The sequence below is a fragment of the Bombina bombina genome, chromosome 4 (genome assembly GCF_027579735.1).
Source record: "Bombina bombina isolate aBomBom1 chromosome 4, aBomBom1.pri, whole genome shotgun sequence".
Taxonomy (NCBI): Eukaryota; Metazoa; Chordata; class Amphibia; order Anura; family Bombinatoridae; genus Bombina; species Bombina bombina.
Genome location: NC_069502.1, coordinates 1,111,125,768 through 1,111,147,743, shown reverse-complemented (window position 1 = coordinate 1,111,147,743; position 21,976 = coordinate 1,111,125,768). Strand labels below are relative to the sequence as shown.

Here is a 21,976-nt window from a genome sequence, read left to right as displayed (position 1 = left end):
AGTTACCACCCAAGAAGCAGCCTCTTTTTGCTCAACATGTGCCTTTCACAGAGAAAAACTTTCCTGAAGCATATCAGTCTGATCCTGACTTCACAGTACAGTCCAGCCCCGAAATACCAGGCAATCCTTCTCTGAACGAGAGAAACAGCAAAACCCCAGATGTACGTTCTGGCCTATTGTGGGCCTCGTCAGTGAGGTGCAGCCATATCCCTCTAGGCACACTGAGCAACGGGTCCACATCTGGATTCCCCCATCACACTTAGGGAGACTTCCCAAAATGTCATAATTTGCATAAATAAAAAGAGAGAAGCGCTCAACCTGGAAACGAACAATAGCATAATAGCTTGTTCTATGGCTAGTTACCACCCAAGAAGCAGCCTCTTTTTGCTCAACATGTGCCTTTCACAGAGAAAAACTTTCCTGAAGCATATCAGTCTGATCCTGACTTCACAGTACAGTCCAGCCCCGAAATACCAGGCAATCCTTCTCTGAACGAGAGAAACAGCAAAACCCCAGACGTACGTTTCGGCCTATTGTGGGCCTTGTCAGTGAGGTGCAGCCATATCCCTCTAGACACACTGAGCAACGGGTCCACGTCTGGATTCCCGCATCACACTTAGGGAGACTTCCCAAAATGTCATAATTTGCATAAATAAAAAGAGAGAAGCGCTCAACTTGGAAACGAACAATAGCATAATAGCTTGTTCTATGGCTAGTTACCACCCAAGAAGCAGCCTCTTTTTGCTCAACATGTGCCTTTCACAGAGAAAAACTTTCCTGAAGCATATCAGTCTGATCCTGACTTCACAGTACAGTCCAGCCCCGAAATACCAGGCAATCCTTCTCTGAACGAGAGAAACAGCAAAACCCCAGACGTACGTTTCGGACTATTGTGGGCCTCATCAGTGAGGTGCAGCCATATCCCTCTAGGCACACTGAGCAACGGGTCCACGTCTGGATTTCCATATCACACTTAGGGAGACTTCCCAAAATCTCATAATTTGCATAAATAAAAAGAGAGAAGCGCTCAACCTGGAAACGAACAATAGCATAATAGCTTGTTCTATGGCTAGTTACCAACCAAGAAGTAGCCTCTTTTTGCTCAACATGTGCCCTTCACTGTTTCACAGATAAAAACTTTCCTGAAGCATATCAGTCTGAACCTGACTTCACAGTGCAGTCATTCCCGCATCACACTTAGGGAGACTTCACAAAATGTCATAATTTGCATAAATAAAAAGAGAGAAGCGCTCAACCTGGAAACGAACAATAGCATAATAGCTTGTTCTATGGCTAGTTACCACCCAAGAAGCAGCCTCTTTTTGCTCAACATGTGCCTTTAACAGAGAAAAACTGTCCTGAAGCATATCAGTCTGATCCTGACTTCACAGTACAGTCCAGCCCCGAAATACCAGGCAATCCTTCTCTGAACGAGAGAAACAGCAAAACCCCAGACGTACGTTTCGGCCTATTGTGGGCCTCGTCAGTGAGGTGCAGCCATATCCCTCTAGGCACACTGAGCAACGGGTCCACGTCTGGATTCCCGCATCACACTTAGGGAGACTTCCCAAAATGTCATAATTTGCATAAATAAAAAGAGAGAAGCACTCAACCTGGAAACGAACAATAGCATAATAGCTTGTTCTATGGCTAGTTACCACCCAAGAAGCAGCCTCTTTTTGCTCAACATGTGCCTTTCACAGAGAAAAACTTTCCTGAAGCATATCAGTCTGATCCTGACTTCACAGTACAGTCCGAAACGTACGTCTGGGGTTTTGCTATTTCTCTCGTTCAGAGAGGGATTGCCTGGTATTTCGGGGCTGGACTGCACTGTTAAGTCAGGATCAGACTGATATGCTACAGGAAAGTTCTTCTCTGTGAAAGGCACATATTGAGCAAAAAGAGGCTGCTTCTAGGGTGGTAACTAGCCATAGAACAAGCTATTATGCTATTGTTCGTTTCCAGGTTGAGCGCTTCTCTCTTTTTATTTAAACATGGCAGAACACTGGTGAAAATTCTTAGTAGCCTATAGGTAAAATTTGAGAGCAGCACAACAACCAAGTTATGCAACAGACGTTCCTTATGAGAAGAAGGATTAGGACAGAGAGAAGGAACAACAATTTCCTGATTAATATTTCTATCCGAAACCACCTTAGGGAGAAACCCCAATTTAGTACGAAGGACCGCCTTATCCACATGAAAAATAAGGTAAGGCAAATCGCACTGCAAAGCCGAGAGTTCAGAAACTCTCAGAGAAGAAGAAATAGTGATAAGAAACAAAACCTTCCAAGATAAAAGCCTAATATCTATGGAATGCATTGGCTCAGATGGAGCCTGCTGCAAAACTCTAAGAACAAGGTTAAGGCTCCAAGGAGGAGCAATAGGTTTAAACACAGGCCTGATTCTTACCAGGGCCTGACAAAAAGATTGAACATCTGGCACATCTGCCAAACGCTTGTGTAAAAGAATTGATAATGCAGAAATCTGACCTTTCAGAGAACTGACAGACAACCCTTTCTCCAGACCATCCTGGAGAAAAAACTAGTTTCTAGGAATTCTGACCCTACTCCAAGAGTAGTGCTTGATTCACACCAATAAAGGTATTTACACCATACCATATGGTAAATTTTATGAGTAACAGGCTGGCCAGCCTGAATCATGGTATCAATGACTGACACAGAAAACCAACGCTTAGCCAGAACTAAGCGTTCAATCTCCATGCAGTCAGCTTCAGAGAAACAAGATTTGGATGGAGGAAAGGACTCTGAGTTAGACGGTCCTTCCTCAGATGTAACTTCCAAGGAGGAAGAGACAACATCTTCACTAGGTCTGCAAACCAGATCCTGTGAGGCCATGCAGGAGCTATTAGAATTATAGACACTCTCTCCTGTTTGATAGAAGCAATGACTCGTGGAAGGAGCACAAACAGAGGAAACAGGTATGCTAGACCAAAATCCCAAGGAACCCCCAGAGCATCTATCAAGGCGGCCTGAGAATCTCTTGACCTTGAACTGTACCTTGGAAGCTTGGGGTTTTGACGAGATGCTATCAGATCCACTCTGGCACCCCCCTCTTGAGGGTTAACCTGGAGAACACCTCTGGATGGAGAGCCCACTCCCCGGGATGAAAAGTCTGTCTCCTCAGAAAATCCGCCTCCCAGTTGTCCACTCCTGGAATGTGGATGGCAGATAGAAGACAATTGTGAGCTTCCACCCACTGAATAATCTGAGCTACCTCCTTTTTGGCCAAGGTACTCCGAGTTCCTCCCTGGTGGGTGATTTAAGCCACTGAGGTGATGTTGTCCGACTGCAACCTGATAAACCGGGCTAAGGACAATTGAGGTTAAGTCATCAGAGCATTGAAGATCGCTCTCAACTCCAAGATGTTTATGGGGAGAGAGGGCTCCTCTCAAGTCCACAGGCCCTGAACCTTTAATGAGTCCCAGACTGCTCCCCAGCCTAGCAGGCTGGCGTCCATTGTCACAATCACCCAGGAGGGTCTCCCGAAACATGTTCCCTGAGACAGATGATCCTGAGAAATCCACCACGAGAGAGAGTCTCTTGTCAACTGGTCCAGATCTATCTTCTGAGACAGATTTGAATGGTCTCTGTTCCATTGTGTGAGCATGCATGATTACAGAGTTCTCAAATGGAATTACGCAAAGGGAATGATGTCCATGGAATTGACCATCAGACCAATTACTTCCATGCATTGAGACACTGATGGCCGGAGAGTAGACTGTAGAGAGAGGCAAGAAGAGAGAAGTTTGGATTTTCTGACCTCCATCGGAAAAATCTTCATAGATAGGGAATCTCTGATGGTCCCTAAGAAACACACCCTTGAAGCTGGAACAAGGGAACTCTCCTCCAGATTCAGTTTCCATCAATGGGAAACATAGAAAAGACAGGATCTCTGTATGAGAGTTTTCTTGTTGAAAAGATTGCGTCTGAACCAATATGTCTTCCAGTTAAGGCGCCACTGCAATTCCCTGAGACCTGACAACTGCCAAAGGAGCCCCCAGAACCTTTGAAAAAGTTCTGGGAGCTTTGGCAAGGCCAAACAGAAGAGCAACAAACTGAAAGTGCTTGTCTAGAAAAGCGAATCTCAGGAACTGGTGAATATCCCTGTAGATGGAAACATGAAGATACGCATCCTTCAGGTCTATGGTCATCATGAACTGACCTTCTTGGACTAAAGGAGGAATGGAATAAATGGTTTCCACTTTGAAGGTACCCTGAGAAACTTGTTGAGACACTTTAGGTCTAAAATGGGTTGAAAAGTTCCCTCTTTTTTGGGAACCACAAATAGATTTGAATAGAATCCTAGACCCTGTTCCCTCACTGGAACTGGAAAAATCACTCCCAGGCGGGAAAGGTCCTGAACGCAGCTTAAGAATGCCTCTCTTTTAACCTGATCCTCAGATAACCTTGAGAGGAGAAATCTGCCCCTGGGAGGACGAGAGTTAAATTCTATCTTGTAACCCTGAGATACTATGTCCACAGCCCAAGGATCTGGGACATCTCATATCCACGCTTGACGAAACAAGGAAAGTCTGCCCTCCACTTGATCCAATCCCGGACCAGGGCAGACCCTTCATGCTGACTTAGTCTCAGGTGAGGGCTTTTTTTATTGCTTCCCCTTATTCCAAACCTGATTGGGTCTCCAAGAGGACTTGGACTGCTCCTGCTTGGAGGAGGGAGAGGAAGACTTTTGACCTTTGAAGTTACGAAAGGAACGAAAATTAGAACTCTGACGTCTCTTAGATCTATTCTTCTTGTCTTGTGGTAGAAAGGACCCCTTTCCACCCATAATTTCAGAAATGATCTCCGCCAGACCAGTACCAAACAGGATCTTACCCTTGTAAGGTAGGGACAGGAGCTTGGACTTGGAGATAACATCAGCTGACCAAGATTTCAGCTACAGAGCCCTGCGGGCTAGGACAGTGAAGCCAGACATCTTGTCTCCTAGTCTAATGACTTGCATGTTAGCATCAGAGATAAAGGAATTGGCTAGTTTGAGAGCCTTAATCCTATCTTGGATCTTCTCCAACGGAGTCTCCTCTAAAATCAATTCAGACAAAGCATTGCACCAATAAGATGCTGTGCTTGTTATTGTGGCAATACAAACTGCAGGTTGCCATTGTAGACCCTGATACATTTTCTTTAAATAAGTCTCCAGCTTTTTGTCCATCTGATCCTTAAAAGAACAACTATCCTCAATAGGAATTGCGGTTCTCTTAGCAAGAGTAGAAATAGCCCCTTTTACTTTAGGCACCGTGCGCCATGAGTCTCGAATGGAGTCAGCAAAAGGAAACATCTTTTTAAAAACGGGAGACGGGAAGAAAGGTATCCCTGGATTATCCCATTCCTGTGCAATGATCTCGGAAACATGGCCTGGAAAAGGAGACACTTCCACGGAGGAAGAAACATCATAGTATCTGTTAAGCTTACTAGATTTCTTAGGGTTGACAGCGACAGAATAATCAGAGTCCTCCAAAGTAACCAAAACCTCCTTTAGCAGTAAACAAAGGTGTTCAAGCTTAAATAGGAAGTTTACTTTTTCAGAATCAGTCAAAGGATTTATACTGTCCGAATCTGAGATTTCACCCTCAGAAGCTACCACAGTATTCTCCTCATCAGATCTGCACAGCAGCAGACGGGACAGACACTGTACACTCAGAAAAATGTTTAGATTTCCTCTTGCGCTTCCCCATCATGGGAAAGCAGATAAAGCAGCAGATACCACAGAAGATATCTGTGCGGAAAATCTATTGGCAAATAAACTCCTCCAGGAGGCTGAGAGGAACTGCAGGGTATGTGAAGCAGTTGAGGCTTGGGACGTGTGAGGAGAAAACAGCATCATCCTGAGAGACATTAGGCTCAGAAACAAGTAACGTGTCTACATTTTTAAGCTTTTTCTAAACAAGAGGAACAAAATTGCATAGGTAAGACAATTTGGGCCTCCAAACATAATAAGCATTTATCAAAAGGAACAGACTCCTGTTCATTATCCATAGCTGATAAAGGCCCAAAAAGTACAGAATGTCACTTTAAGAAAAAAAGTTTTTTCTTCAAAACACTAGGCAAGTAAATAAAAAATACACCTCTACATCTCAGAAGCTGAGGTGCCCTACGGTAGCCTTCAGAGACTGAACTAACTAAGGACTCTCCAGTCGGCCAGACAATATCTCACAGCTGCAATGAAGAGAAACTCACAGAAATTACACCACTCCGCCCTCAGAAGTGGAAGATCGGGAGGTCACCTGAGTGGCATGAAAAGAAACTGCGCAATAAGAAAAAAAAATGTGCGTTTCATACTCTGAAGTAAAAAAACAGAGTAACCGTTTAAAACATTCCCCACATGAAATGTTATGAAATTAAAATCATATAGCCATAAGGTTAGATGCCCTCCCAAACCTATAAGGAAGGCCGTTAACCCTTTTCACATAGAAATAGGGCCTGGAAACTGCTCCAAAGAATCCTTACTAAAGGATTATAAATGTCTCATGAAATGAATGCAGAGTTAAAATAGATAGTGCAAGTCTCCAGTACCTAGAAGACAAAAACACTTACCTGCAAATCTAGCTGTAGGGCAGGAAGACAGCTTACAAGGCATGAAAGGACACATACTCCTTACAGAGACCTGTAGAAAAAGAAAGAACAGAGTAACCAACTCTGACTTTCTATACCGAGGGCAGCAAATATGTTAGAAAACAAAGCAAGGACCGCTTCGCAATTTTCTAACTGCATAAAAGCCACCACTAATCTTACTCATGAGATTGACGTGTACACAGCTAAACCCAAATCCTTGCTTGCAGGGGAAAGTACCCGAAAAAGGAATAAATATCTTCAGACACCAACTTCACGTCCTCCATTGACAGAGGCAAAGAGAATGACTGGGGGTTATGGGTAAGGGAAGTGACACCTAACAGCTTTGCTGGGGTGCTCTTTGACTCCTCCTGCTGGCCAGGAGTGAATATCCCACTAGTAATTGGAATGATGTTGTGAACTCTCCATGTCTTAGGAAAGAAATAATTTTTATTCAATATTAATATTTTGTAATGTGTTAAACTATTTACTGTAAATATTTAATATTCCAAAGTTCTTCATGTAATAGAAAATGTTCTAGGTATTGTTCAGTATATATTCCTATATATCTGTATATTCCTATACCTATATAAAATTATATATATATATATATATATATATATATATACATATATATATATATATATATATATATATATATATGCATACATACAGAGAGAAGCACACTCACAGGAACGAACAACCGGCTCAATACGATTGTTAGCCTGTTCTTTGGCGATTTACCCCCTGGGTGCAGCTTCTTTTTTTTTTAAATTCAATATTTTTTTTTATTGAAATGAACATACAAACTGGAATATAGACAGTCTTATACATATTTTTGGCCAGAATTTTATACAACAATAAGAAAAAGGAAAGAAAAAGAAAAGAGAAATAAAATACAAATGCAGAGACAGGTTCCTCGACTTCTTTATACAATGTATAACTACATTCAATTTGCAATGAGACCTCCTGCTGAGAAGTGTTAAGTAGATTTACCAGAGTGAGTAAGATTGAGTAAGAGGGAAAGATAGGGGGGATAAAGGGGGATGGGGTGAAGGTATTCCTAGACAATAATTAGTCTGCTGGCTGCGCACATGTTAATGTGTCTGGTTCCAAAGGAACATAATATTATAAAAATGTTCTGACTTAGCATGATAGCTGTGATACATTTCTTCTAAAGATAGGACATGATTTATTTCAGCGATCCATTGGTGTAATGTTGGTATTTTAGTTTTTTTCCAGAGTCTGGGTATTAGTCTCTTAGCACTATTTAGCATTGTCTGAAGTAGAGAAGTCTTATAATGGCAGCCCAATCTGGGCAGGATATTTAAGAGTATCATTTGTGGGGTTAGATTAATTTTGTAGTTTAGTTTCGTATTTATATATTGCTCGACTTCTTGCCAAAAGGGTTTGATTACAGGGCAATGCCACCATATATGAGAGGTTGTACCTCTACTACCGCAGGCTCTCCAGCAACTAGATGGAGTGGTAGGGTAGATTCTATGTAAGCGGACTGGTGTGAGATACCATCTCGAAATCAATTTATAATTGGTTTCAACTATATTGGCTGAGATTGACGATTTCATTATTGATGTGATTCCCCTTTCCCAGTCCTTGTCATCTAGATGTAAATCCAGTTCTTTTTCCCAAGATAATCGGAATGAGGGGGGTGCTAGGGAGTCATCAGATTGCAGAAGTTTGTAAGTGAGGGATAAAAGGTGTTTGGGTGTCATTGGTAACAAACATAAAGATTCAAAAGTCGTGAATGGTCTGATTATGTCTGACTTGTTTGGATGCGTCTGTAAGAAATGTCTAAGTTGAAAGTATAGAAACCAGGAGTCAAGTGGTGGGCCTATCTCTTTTTGTATATCTGAAAGGTTTTTTATGTGTCCTTCTGATATCAGGGTATATATTGGAACATATGTTGATCCGCTCTCCTTGATGATCGGCTTAGATATTCCTAGCCCAGGGAACATATTGTCATTTATTATAGGTGTGAGGGGTGAGATGGGGGTGGAGATCTTTTTATGCGTTGAAATTAGTCTATCCCATGTGGATAAGGTCTCCATAATAAAGGGATTATGTCTTACTTCTGGTGGTCTGTATTTACTTGGAATCCAACAAAGATCAGTAAGGTTAGTATTACTTAAAGTTTGAGAATATAGTGATACCCAGGGTTTGGGATCATTTCGTTGATTCCAAGCAATGATACGTGCCAAATGATTTGCTCTATAGTAATTTACTAGATTCGGGATTCCCAGACCTCCCCTCTGTTTAGAGAGATAAAGAGTGTGACTCGAGACTCTCGATCTAGAGTAGGACCAGACAAAGCGGTCAATGATTTTCTGTAGGTTCGAAAGATATGATCTAGAGGGTGTGAGTATTAATGTCTGAATTACATATAGTATTTTAGGCAAGATTGACATTTTTACCGCGTTTACTCTTCCCAACCACGATAGATGCCCCGACCTATGCCATGTGTTGAGCTCCAGTTCAATTTTTTGCTTCAGCAACTTATAGTTCAAATCTAATGTTTCATGTATAGTGGTTTTGATGAAGAGCCCTAGATATGTAATGCAACTCGCCAAAGGGAATGCTTTTTGGGTCGTTATGTATAGAGTGTCATCTGTGTTAGTCTGGACTGGCAGGATCATAGATTTTCCCATGTTTATTGAAAAATTTGAGAGTTTTTTATATATCGACATGATCTCAACAAGGGCAGGGACAGACAGTGCAGGATCAGTCAACGTGAACAGTATATCGTCTGCAAATAACAAACACTTGGTTTCAGATTGCCCAATCTTTATTCCCCTAATCTCTGGTATTTCCCGAACCTGTGCAGCTAAAGTCTCCACCGACAGGGCGAACAACAAGGGAGAAAGGGGACAGCCTTGACGGGGTGCAGCTTCTTTTTAGCCCAGTAATGCTCTTCACAGAGTAGAACTTTCCTGTAGTATATCAGTCTGATCCCGCCTATTACGGTCAATCCAGCGCCGAAATACCAGGCAATTCCTATTTGAACAAGGAACACAGCAACCCCAGACGATCATTTCGGCCTTTATTGGGCCTCGTCAGTGAGGTGTAGCCATATTCCTCTAAGCACACTGAGCAAGGAGTCCACGTCTGGTTGCCCCTTTTTCCCATAGGGAGACTACATACATACAGAGAGAAGCACACTCACAGGAACGAACAACTGGCTCAATACCGTTGTTAGCCTGTTCTCTGGCAATTTACCACCTGGGTGCAGCTTCTTTTTAGCCCAGTAATGCTCTTCGTAGAGTAGAACTTTCCTGTAGTATATCAGTCTAATCCCGCCTATTACGGTCAATGCAGCACCGAAATACCAGGCAAATCCTCTGAACAAGTAACACAGAAATGCATAATTCATGTTGGATTTAGTGCTCTTAGTTTAAACGTGATCGGGTTAGTGTGCAAGTATAGGTATTAGGTTTTTTCATTTTGCGCTCTCCATTGAAGTCTATAGGGAGAAGAAATTAACGCAGTCCCAATGTCTGAAGTCCAACTCTTTTTACTTTCAACTTTTAAAACAAGCACTACCCAACATGCTCAAAAAGTTAACTTCTAGAGAAGTTAACACTCGAGAGGAAGCGCTAAAATAGCACGCCACTTGTAATCTAGCCCTATATATGTTACTCAACTGTTAGCAAGATGCTGTGTAAATACTCTGCAATGATATACCAAGTCAGTTTGTTTATCCTTTTTGTGGTTTCATTTTGGTGTCTACTCAAATCAATTCACTGTGCCTAACATAGAATAAATGTGGTCTATCTTATTTCGTTATTGCCAAGACAGATGCTCAACTTCATTGCCTTATTAATCTCTTTAAATTTACACTAAACACTAAATACATTTTATGCACTTTTCTCCAATCTTGGGTGCTGTTATGGAACCTAGGTTACACTGCAGGTATCTGAAGTAGAGTTGCTGCACATGTGCAAACGCATCAGCATTGAAATGTAGTGAAAGATACATTTCAACATGGCAGCATCCATGACTAATGGAAGGTGGGGAATAACCGTAATACTATGCTTATAAAATGCTGTGAGTGTTTAAAGTCTCTTTAAGAATAGCAAAAAGCTAAAATTAAGGGGAATTAAGAGATATACCATGTCTATATATGTGTATACATGTGTATTTATGTGTTTATATGTATGTATGTGTGCAAATACATATGTACACATATAAACACATAAATACACATATATACACACACACATATAAATATATATATATATATATATATATATATATACATACACATATTTTTATTTATATATATATATATATATATATATATATATATATATATATATATATATATATATATATATATATATATATATATATATATATATATATACAGGGAGTGCAGAATTATTAGGCAAGTTGTATTTTTGAGGATTAATTTTATTATTGAACAACAACCATGTTCTCAGTGAACCCAAAAAACTCATTAATATCAAAGCTGAATATTTTTGGAAGTAGTTTTTACTTTGTTTTTAGTTATAGCTATTTTAGGGGGATATCTGTGTGTGCAGGTGACTATTACTGTGCATAATTATTAGGCAACTTAACAAAAAACAAATATATACCCATTTCAATTATTTATTTTTACCAGTGAAACCAATATAACATCTCAACATTCACAAATATACATTTCTGACATTCAAAAACAAAACAAAAACAAATCAGTGACCAATATAGCCACCTTTCTTTGCAAGGACACTCAAAAGCCTGCCATCCATGGATTCTGTCAGTGTTTTGATCTGTTCACCATCAACATTGCGTGCAGCAGCAACCACAGCCTCCCTGACACTGTTCAGAGAGGTGTACTGTTTTCCCTCCTTGTAAATCTCACATTTGATGATGGACCACAGGTTCTCAATGGGGTTCAGATCAGGTGAACAAGGAGGCCATGTCATTAGATTTTCTTCTTTTATACCCTTTCTTGCCAGCCACGCTGTGGAGTACTTGGACGCGTGTGATGGAGCATTGTCCTGCATGAAAATCATGTTTTTCTTGAAGGATGCAGACTTCTTCCTGTACCACTGCTTGAAGAAGGTGTCTTCCAGAAACTGGCAGTAGGACTGGGAGTTGAGCTTTACTCCATCCTCAACCCGAAAAGGCCCCACAATCTCATCTTTGATGATACCAGCCCAAACCAGTACTCCACCTCCACCTTGCTGGCATCTGAGTCGGACTGGAGCTCTCTGCCCTTTACCAATCCAGCCACGAGCCCATCCATCTGGCCCATCAAGACTCACTCTCATTTCATCAGTCCATAAAACCTTAGAAAAATCAGTCTTGAGATATTTCTTGGCCCAGTCTTGACGTTTCAGCTTGTGTGTCTTGTTCAGTGGTGGTCGTCTTTCAGCCTTTCTTACCTTGGCCATATCTCTGAGTATTGCACACCTTGTGCTTTTGGGCACTCCAGTGATGTTGCAGCTCTGAAATATGGCCAAACTGGTGGCAAGTGGCATCTTGGCAGCTGCACGCTTGACTTTTCTCAGCTCATGGGCAGTTATTTTGCGCCTTGGTTTTTCCACACGCTTCTTGCGACCCTGTTGACTATTTTGAATGAAACGCTTGATTGTTCGATGATCACGCTTCGGAAGCTTTGCAATTTTAAGAGTGCTGCATCCCTCTGTAAGATATCTCACTATTTTTGACTTTTCTGAGCCTGTCAAGTCCTTCTTTTGACCCATTTTGCCAAAGGAAAGGAAGTTGCCTAATAAATATGCACACCTGATATAGGGTGTTGATGTCATTAGACCACACCCCTTCTCATTACAGAGATGCACATCACCTAATATGCTTAATTGGTAGTAGGCTTTCGAGCCTATACAGCTTGGAGTAAGACAACATGCATAAAGAGGATGATGTGGTCAAAATACTCATTTGGAATATATCTAGGGAGAGAGAGAGCGCTGAAACAATTCACCTCAAAGTATACAGGTTGATATCAAAAAATCCCCAGATAAAATTGATGATTGAAATCTATGTAAAAGACAGCGTAACTAAAATTTGGTATTAAAAATTGCCATTTCAAACACAATTGTGATAGAACTGAAAAAATGAAAGTTCTTTTCTGTGCACAGATAAGTTTGAGAAAGGTCCACGACCGAAACGCGTTACTTCTTTTTGGCCAATTTGAGCCACCGTAGTCTGTGACGTCAGACTACCATCAGCAGGAAAAAGACCGGACGAGAACTACTCTGCTTCCAGACGCGGAAGCACCACATTAACGTCATACCAGCCCTGTATGCGGCTCGAAATTCCTAGTGGTAACCTGGCTTTACCACAAAGGACAAGGAAAGAAATAAGGTACTTTATAAACAACCTGATAGATGCTTCCCTGAATAAAAGCAGCTTAAGGTAACCTGGTATTACCTGAACTTCGGATTACTTCATTTGATTTTACCATAGGATTGAATTACAAAAAAGACTGTGAGTCTGATCTTACAAGGTACTTTTAACATAAAAAGGAGACGGCACTGAAAATTTCACTTGCCCAACATTTTGCATATGCCAACACTCTTTATCTGTGCACAGAAAAGAACTTTCATTTTTTCAGTTCTATCACAATTGTGTTTGAAATGGCAATTTTTAATACCAAATTTTAGTTACGCTGTTTTAGTTGTACTAATTTTGCCTTATTAACCTAGCTCTAATTAACTGTAATATTTAACTTTATTTATTATTTTTTAGCTAAGTTTCATTAACATTGCTTTTTTGCACAACTGTCCACTTTATGTATTTAGGTATATTTATTTTATAGCTGTTCAGTTTAAATATTTTCAGTTTATAATACATTTTGAGCTTATACACCTTTAGCTGACCAATTTTAGTTTACACTTTAACCCCAATCAAATCCACTGCACTCATTACACTTGCTGTACATTAACCGCATCTGTTGTTTGAATAACCTCACTAACTATACTAACATACTAACTATATGTGCTGTGTATACTAACTATATCCTCTGCTCAGTACACTCACCTCACCTATATCTTTTCTTTTCATCTTTTTTGCCTCTGTTATTTTTGCTGAAAAACATTATTATATCAACCTTTTAATACAAATTCAATTAAATTCTATTTTTAATAAATTTTTAAAAATTATTTTACAAAAAATTTTTTAAAGAAAATATTTTAATCATCTCTTTTATCAATAATAAATATTAGCTTATACCCAACATATTTTATGTCCTGAGTGATCATTTCCATCTATTCAGTGTCACCTCAAATGTTTTAGCTTTAGGTCCACAGAATCTGGCCTTTAGCGCAGGAAGACTATTTACATAGATTTCAAAATACTCATTTGCCTAATAATTCTGCACACAGTGTATATATACATTGTAGTCCTCTACAGTCAAACACCTTGACGTATACCATATCCGTTTTAACCCTTTTAATACCTTTTTATTAATATTTAGATGATATATTTTCATTAAAAAGTGTACATATGAGTCTAATAATTTATTTTAATATGTTTTTTTATGTTTTTTCTGAACATTTTTTTTAACCCTTACAGTTTAATTCAGGTATCAAGTCACATTAAATATAGTACAGTTTTGGCTTTTGCTTCAGTGTAAGCTATAACTTCCAACCTCTAATATGCACCCAAGTTAGCACGTTCACATGCACTGAAAGGATGCACTGGCTAGAGCGTTATCAGTCGCTCTAACCTGTCCCTGGTAAACATGTTTTACCACGGACTTGCAATATCAAGTTGTGTGCTAATGTTAGGGTGGTCAAACAATATTACGTATTGTGTCCAGTGCTATCAATAGCGTGAGAATTGTAATCTGTCCCAGAAGGTTTAAATAAAAGTTCACATCTAGTTGAAATGACAAACATTAATAAAATATGCAATCATTTGTTGTTCTTACTTGTATTAAATTACTCAGCAAAAATTAAGGACAAACTGTCTCATTTGTAACTCATCAATCAAACTAATGATTTGGAAGCTTGATGCAAAATTTGTTATATATAGATAGTGATACATTGTATAACAATGATTCATTTTATAAAGGATGTCAGCTATTAAATTAATAAGTTGAAACTAACAAATGACCAACATTCTCAATGTCAAGAAAAAGTTCTGCATAGTAAAGTATTGATTTTATCATTTCATAAAGAGCAAATGTAATAAAACATGATCTATACCGATTTTTAAATTCTCTCTTTTCAAGGTGACATGATTATAGTATTATTTTTATTATTATTATTTTTAAATCATTTAAAAACAAACAACAAAAAAAAATTTATATTCTCCTAATCATACCAACTAGTTTGTTTATGCCATAGGTGATTCAGTATCAAAATACTTTATTTAGATGTCTTTGATGATATTTGTTCGGTACTCTCTGTTGTGAAACATGAGGTAACCGGTTAGGGAGTCTGGATTCCAAAACAAAGTTATATAAAACTCTGAAGCTGCTATGGGAAAACCCCCATGAAGCCACTTTGTAAATGCAACATTTTTGTCAAGGTATTAGGGTCTCAGGAGGCTGAGGAGGGCAATGGCAGTTTTGTGGGAAGGGCCATGTCAGGAGAGGACAGGGGTGGATAGTGAGTTGGATCATGGGCATGCCTGAGCAGTTGGTGGGTGTTCCTGGGTGGTTGGTAGGTGTGTCAGGGTGATCTATGGGCAGGCGAAGGAAAGCTCTACAAATAAGGATATATTATGCTGTCTCAGAGGGAAAGTGTGACAGAGCTCAGAATTAGGGACTGTCCCTATTAAATAGGGACAGTTGGGAGGTAAAATGTAATATTTAAATATATTATGAAGCTATAGCAGTGTATGGTCTTTGTGTGAGTAGTGGGCATTGAATGAGCAGTAATATGTAAAATGTAATTCATTATCAAGATATAAAAGATAGCCTGTAACCCCTCATTTGCTTTTTCTTTTTCCCCCTTTTATATAACCAATCACATATGTGAGATTGCTGTAAACATTTGTTCTGGCCACATTGCTTGAGTGTGGTGATACTGCCTATTATAGTTAAATGCTTATATACAGGCTATACCTGCTGTTTTGTTTCATCTGATAAACCCCTATATGTTGCATAATGTAGTACAACTAAATTTTACTAGTGCAGATTCTATCTCAAGGTTGTGCAGCACATTACTACCTAAACAAGAATTACTGTTGTAAAACATGAAGCACAATATACATAACCATATGGAAACAGATCATATCAGATTATTAGTAGGTGCTGAGTATGATAAAATACAGAGGGCAAGATTACAAGTCACACGGCAAATAGGTTGTGAAAACACTGCGCACGTTATGGATTTTTCGCATTTGGGGTTTTGCAACTATTACAAGTTGCAAAATAACTTATTTTGTACACGCTTTAAGCCGTGTAATGCAAACCACATGTTCACGCATTCCCCATATAAGTTAAAAGAGAAGACAAATAGAAAAAAAAACACAAAAACAAACAAAGCCCATGATGAATTCTCCTCAAAAAGTGTTCATGAAAATGCGAATATTTCATATTTCAACAGAATATGTCCTATTTATTTCTAAATAAATATTTCTCTATATATTTGACGATATTTGGACTGATATATCTATTTATTGCGATATGTATATGAATATATATATGTTCAGATATCTCAAGATCTATATGCGAATATCGCATTGAAAATAAATCTGAGATATTGCTTAATGTGCATACGATTGTAATGTAACATCGTTTCATTATCTCCATAGTTAAACATATCTCTATACATATAAAGCCATGTTTCTCTATGTATGTGTAGGTATGTCACTGTAATATCCCTTCGTCTGCTGTTTTTTTCTAACACCCGAGATCTCGTATCTTTGAGCCCTTATGTGAGCAATATTTTTTTTAAATAGTTTTTAATAGACAATGTTAATTTGAGAGTAACTGTACTTTGTAATGTATTTTTTAAGTGTTTCATTAAACTTTTATGTTGCGCAAAACTTAACTACAGCTCTTCAAGCGCAGAAAGGATTGTTGCTTAAAATGTGAATGCGCGGGCGCAATCACAATTTTTTAAGACTTGTAATACCTGTGCAATGGAAGTTGATTGCAAAAAGACAACATTGTGCATGGAAAACTCATAGGGGCATATCTATCACGCTCCGTACGATTTATGATACAGGTCTGAATTTTTGCTGAATGTTTAAACAGGGAAGTGAGTTATATATTAATGGTGTAATCCTGGGTGCAGGAATGAAATTATGTTTTCAGATAACAGACACCATGTAGCCCAGTTACAAAATAGATTGTTCAGTAGATTATATGGAAATTGAGGTAAGCAGTTATGGTTGAACAGCATTACTTAATGGCTTATACGTGAGAATGGGGCGATTATGTGTAATTCAGGGAAACGTAAAAGTGCTGCAGGGATTTTTAAAAGCAGTAGAAAAAGGAGTTTGTCAGCAGTGTTACAGGTGAATTAGACTGGTAGGTAGGAGAAATGCAGTGGGGAATTCAGAAATCAGTTACATTAGATTTTGTTTTGTGTGTAGTGGGTGTACATATTTTGGAGATAATTTGTTACAGTTTATTAAAGACTTGACTCTAAAGTAAAAAAAAAAACTATAGGCAAAGTTTATGAATTTTCAAATACAGGAGGAAATGGCAGAGAGGTATTGGGTGACATTAGACATCACAAACAATACTTGTATGTCTTTGGATCTTAGACTATACAATTTTAACAACATAAAATATTTAAAGAGAACATAAAAGTGTTAAAATAAAATGTACCTTTTTTTGCTAAGTGATTAAATACATAGGGCCAGATAACAAGTGGAGCACTAAATATTGATTGCACGCAAGCAATATTAGCGCCCCACTGAGTAATACCAGCGCACGCTGATGTGTGCTGGTATTACAAGTAAAGCACAATGCAAACGCGAGCTCGCGTTCGCATTGCTAGGAAGCATTGCACTCACATGAGTGCTTTTCCATAGGCTCCAATGGAAGTCTCGTTCTAATGCCTTCAGAACGTATGCACAGTGAAAGGGGGTAAGTAGCACAGCGATGGCAGCAAATTTAAATATATATGTATATGCTGATATACATATATATGTGGTACATACACATATTAACACATAAATATATATGTATATAAGCATATATATATATTTACATGGAACACACTGTTCCCATAGACAGCAATGTAAAGGCACTTTTCAGTGCTGTTTTTTTTTTTTTTTTCTAACACCCCACTCCCGCCAACTTTAACCCCAAAATATTGCCTAGTGCAGTTATTTTATTAAACAATAAAGATGCTGCTATCTTTATTTTTTAATAAAATATACACCACTTTATTTTACGGGCATTTGGGGCACATTTATAAAATTAAAATTTGTGGGTGTGCAATAATTTAGCACTCCACTTGTAATCTGGCCCATAGTTATGGTTGTGCACCTTTGGTTCTGTAGCATGCCTGAGCAGGACATGGCCAGATATTGGTGGATACATAATTTTGAATGACTAGCTAAGTCAAGCAACTTATCTGTGGTATAGTATGATGTTTGTGACTTTTGGGATATTATTAACTTCCTCGATTGACTGTTTAACAATGTCCTTCTCACTGTCTCTGCAGGAAAAGGTGATGTGTTTGGAGATGTTTTCTGGAAGGAAACTACACTTGCCCCCTCCTGTGCTAACGTCAGGGCTCTCACATACTGTGATCTGCACGTCATTAAAAGAGATGCCTTATTGAAAGTTTTAGAATTCTATACAGCCTTTTCACACTCGTTTTCCAGAAACTTGATTTTAACCTACAACCTAAGGAAAAGGGTGAGCTGTAATAGTTTACTACTGTGTATCTTCTAAATGTTCATTGTTACACTGAAACTTGTTTTTATTTAGCTCTTTTCCGTGGTTTTTTATTAGGTTAATTATCATTGGAACATTAATTTTCATGATAATGGAGAGTTATTGGATTGTTATAGGATACTAAATAACACAATAAAAAATAACTATTTTTTAGCTTGTACACAGTACATCTCTAAACATATTTTCAATGAAGGCATCTGTATATATTTCCATTATGGTTATATATCAGATTCATGCAAAACTGCCTAAATTGGAATAATAAAAAATATAAAAGTATTCTCATAATGTAAATACTAAAAAGATAAAGGAATGTGTTTTTTTTTTTTCCTTTACCAGTCCAATGTATCTCTTTTACACAAAATGACGTAGAAATGATCTGAGACTTTTATTGTTTACCCGATATTTGTTCTTTTGGATTATTTATATCAAGCCAGATAATATTTTATTAATGTTTCTCAGATGGTAATAGCATGAAACAGCAACACCATTTTAGTAAGATTTCTTGATTAAATATTCTAAACCTGGTCTTCAGTTTAAAGAATGATTTTAATTTGCTTAAAGGTATATTAAATGTATTTATAAATGGAATACAATTCTGATAATAGCTAGTTATTTTACTTAGAGAGTGAATATTGCTTGAAATTCTAGCTTTAGTTTGTCATTGCTCATTGACTGTGTTAAAGGGACATTAATCACAATTTTTTTTCTTTAATTATTCAGATAGAAAATACAATTTAAAAAAAGTTTCCATTTGACTTCTATTATCAAATTTGCTTTGAGCTTACACCCCTGCTGTTCAAAAAAGGATAACAACAGAACAAATAAAACTGATAATAGAAGTAAATTGGTAAGATGTTAAAAATTGTATGTTCTATTTAAATCACAAAAGAATGAAATTGGGTTTTATGTCCCTTTAAGTATCGTGAATATGGATTGTCATCAGTAAACCAGGACTGCCACATAATAAATATTCAATCATTTTTCACTGAACCAATAATAACAAAAGTGCTGCTGATAAACTATGAGAATTAATTATTGTGATTGCATCATCAAAAAAATGGCTTATTGACCCCTACATCATAAACATATATTTCTTTGTTACAGTATAATGAGGATTAGTAACATTTCTTATAATTTCCCATGAATTTCACTAGACTTTCCTGTTTTATTGAATGCATAATTAAAGCTGCTTTACTAATTCATATGATTCCAGGAACAAAATAGTAAGGAACCATTTTTTTCAGGCAATGATTACTAGTTCTGAATTCCTGATAATGTTCAATTCCCTTAAAATGATATGCACAAATATCTCTATAGTTTTGGAGCACAACAGGTTAATCGCCAGTGTCACTTATTAGCATCACAGCATACTATTAATCTGTGATTTAATGGCTAAACCATCAAAACCACCATTTTGTTTATCTTTAATCGTGCACATTTGGTTATTATATTAGGAAATGGGGTGATTAATGAGGCAGATAATGATTTTATGTTCTTTTATTTTGTGAGGTAACAATATCGAGCTTTATGGGTATTAAACGAAAAATAATTTGTGATTTGTTATCACTAAACAGAAATTTAGAAATATATATTTTAAACTATATAATTTACTTCAGTAATATTATTAGTCATAATAATAATAATGCTTTTTGTTACAAAATATCTTTCTGTGATCTTGATATAAGTTTCAAGTGAATAAATGTTTCTGGTTTTGTGCAGAATTACAGGTACTATCTTTTTCTGGAAAATAAGAGCACTAACTCAACTTGATAAATAATTTTAATACTCTTAGACACTTTGATTTTATTTAGTGAGCCTGCAATGTCTAAATTGCTTTGTGTGTAGAAACAGGAAATGTACTCAACTAGAAGCTAAAAAGGCTCTCGTCATTTTCTTGAGTAGAGTTTTTTTTTATCCATAATATTCATGCAAAGTTTATTCATGAGAACCTAATTTTGTTTTGTGTGTTTATACTGGTAGAAAATAATGTTGCCAGTGACAGTAAAGGCCAGATTATGAGTGGAGCGCTATCATTGTGCAAAGATAAAACAAAAAACTAATCTTAAAAAAAAACACTCAAAAACGGCGCTTCATCTTCATTCTGGCGGTGGTCCTTCTTCGTCCCGGCAGCGGTCCATCTTTTTATATTCATCCGGGTGGCGGTAGTGGTGGCAGCAAAAGCGTTGGTCTTCATCAGAGTTTGAACACGGAGGTCCTCTTCATTCGGTCACCAGCCACATACTGAATTTGGAATGCAAGGTACTTCTTTTATTTATTAGAATGCTCAAATTCAAATCAGCCAATAGAATTAAAGTTTTTTTCTATTGGCTGATTTGAATTTGAACAAGCAAATCTGCCAATAGGAATGCAAAAGTACATAAGAGTATATAAAAGGGGTACCTAGCATTCCATATTCAGTGTGTCACTGTGTGTGACTGGTGACCGCATGAAGAGGACCTCCATGTTCAAGCTCTGACAATAAAGACCACCGCTGCCACCACAGATATGCTCTGTATATGTGCACCAGCATTTTAAACATTATGCTCACTCAGGTAGCTTTGTATTGCATCAGTGATGACTCAGTTCATATGATACAAGCCACTAACATCTCTCTGAGCAGATAAGTTACTTAAGATGCTAGTACATGGAAGATTTCTAGATATATTATTCTGCACACGCCCATATAGAGTAAAAACTCTTACTGATGCACCGTAATTTGATCATGAAAACAATCTGATGACCATTAGGCTTATTTTTATATACATCTGAAAGTCTTATATCTTCAGAAAGATACCAATATGTATGTATTAGTCCTTATTAAAGGGATATAATCCAGGACATTTTCAAGCCACATTTTGGCATTGGAAGGGATGCCGCTGTGGAGTAGCAAATAAGAATCAGCTATACAAGCGTATGCTCCACTCACTGGCCATAGCTCATCTGGAGTAGAATTAGGGTACATCTTTAATAATGATTTATTACTGTGTTGAAGCACCCTGGTGTTCTGTTAGGAGTGTTCTGGAGACTCACAGTCTATCGAGGTGCAGTGAGCTGGAGGACTGTGAGACTGCAGAAAGCTACTAACAGCACATCAGAGTGCTGCAACATAGTAATAGGTTCGACCCAGTTGGGTATTTGTGAAGAGGAGCAGCTGAATACTGGTGTAGCCTGATAACTAAAGGGGGACCAATTTCAGATTTTCCAGAAGTAACACCATCAGTGTCTTCCCTTCGGATTACCATCATATGGACATTATATATGGGACTCTATTCCATAAGATGAGTTTGTAGATCCAATTTGGATCATACAAGTTATTTGTTTGTTTATATATTGTGGGCTTGTTAGCGCCCCCTAGGGAAATTTAGTTTCCCAGGTTCCTATCATTTAAAAATTATTTGTTTTAACCTTTTTGAGGAGGTTAAATATGTGAAGGGATTTTGTTTAACTATGAAATGCACTCATGAAATCGAACATTTAATATTTACACTAGAATGATGCCCCTAATGTTAGCTTTTTAACTGTTTAATTGTATGTTCAAAAT

At 37.9% G+C, this 21,976-nt stretch overlaps 1 protein-coding gene across 1 annotated transcript in view; it reads left to right on the top strand.

The window, feature by feature from the left end:
• The window catches only part of KCNH1 (potassium voltage-gated channel subfamily H member 1), an 867,393-nt gene that overhangs the window by 648,717 nt on the left and 196,700 nt on the right, over window positions 1–21,976 (top strand). Inside the window, exon 10 of the mRNA XM_053712386.1 lies at window positions 18,200–18,396. Within this exon, the coding sequence (XP_053568361.1) occupies window positions 18,200–18,396 (197 nt within the window). The remainder of the gene's footprint in view (window positions 1–18,199; window positions 18,397–21,976) is intronic.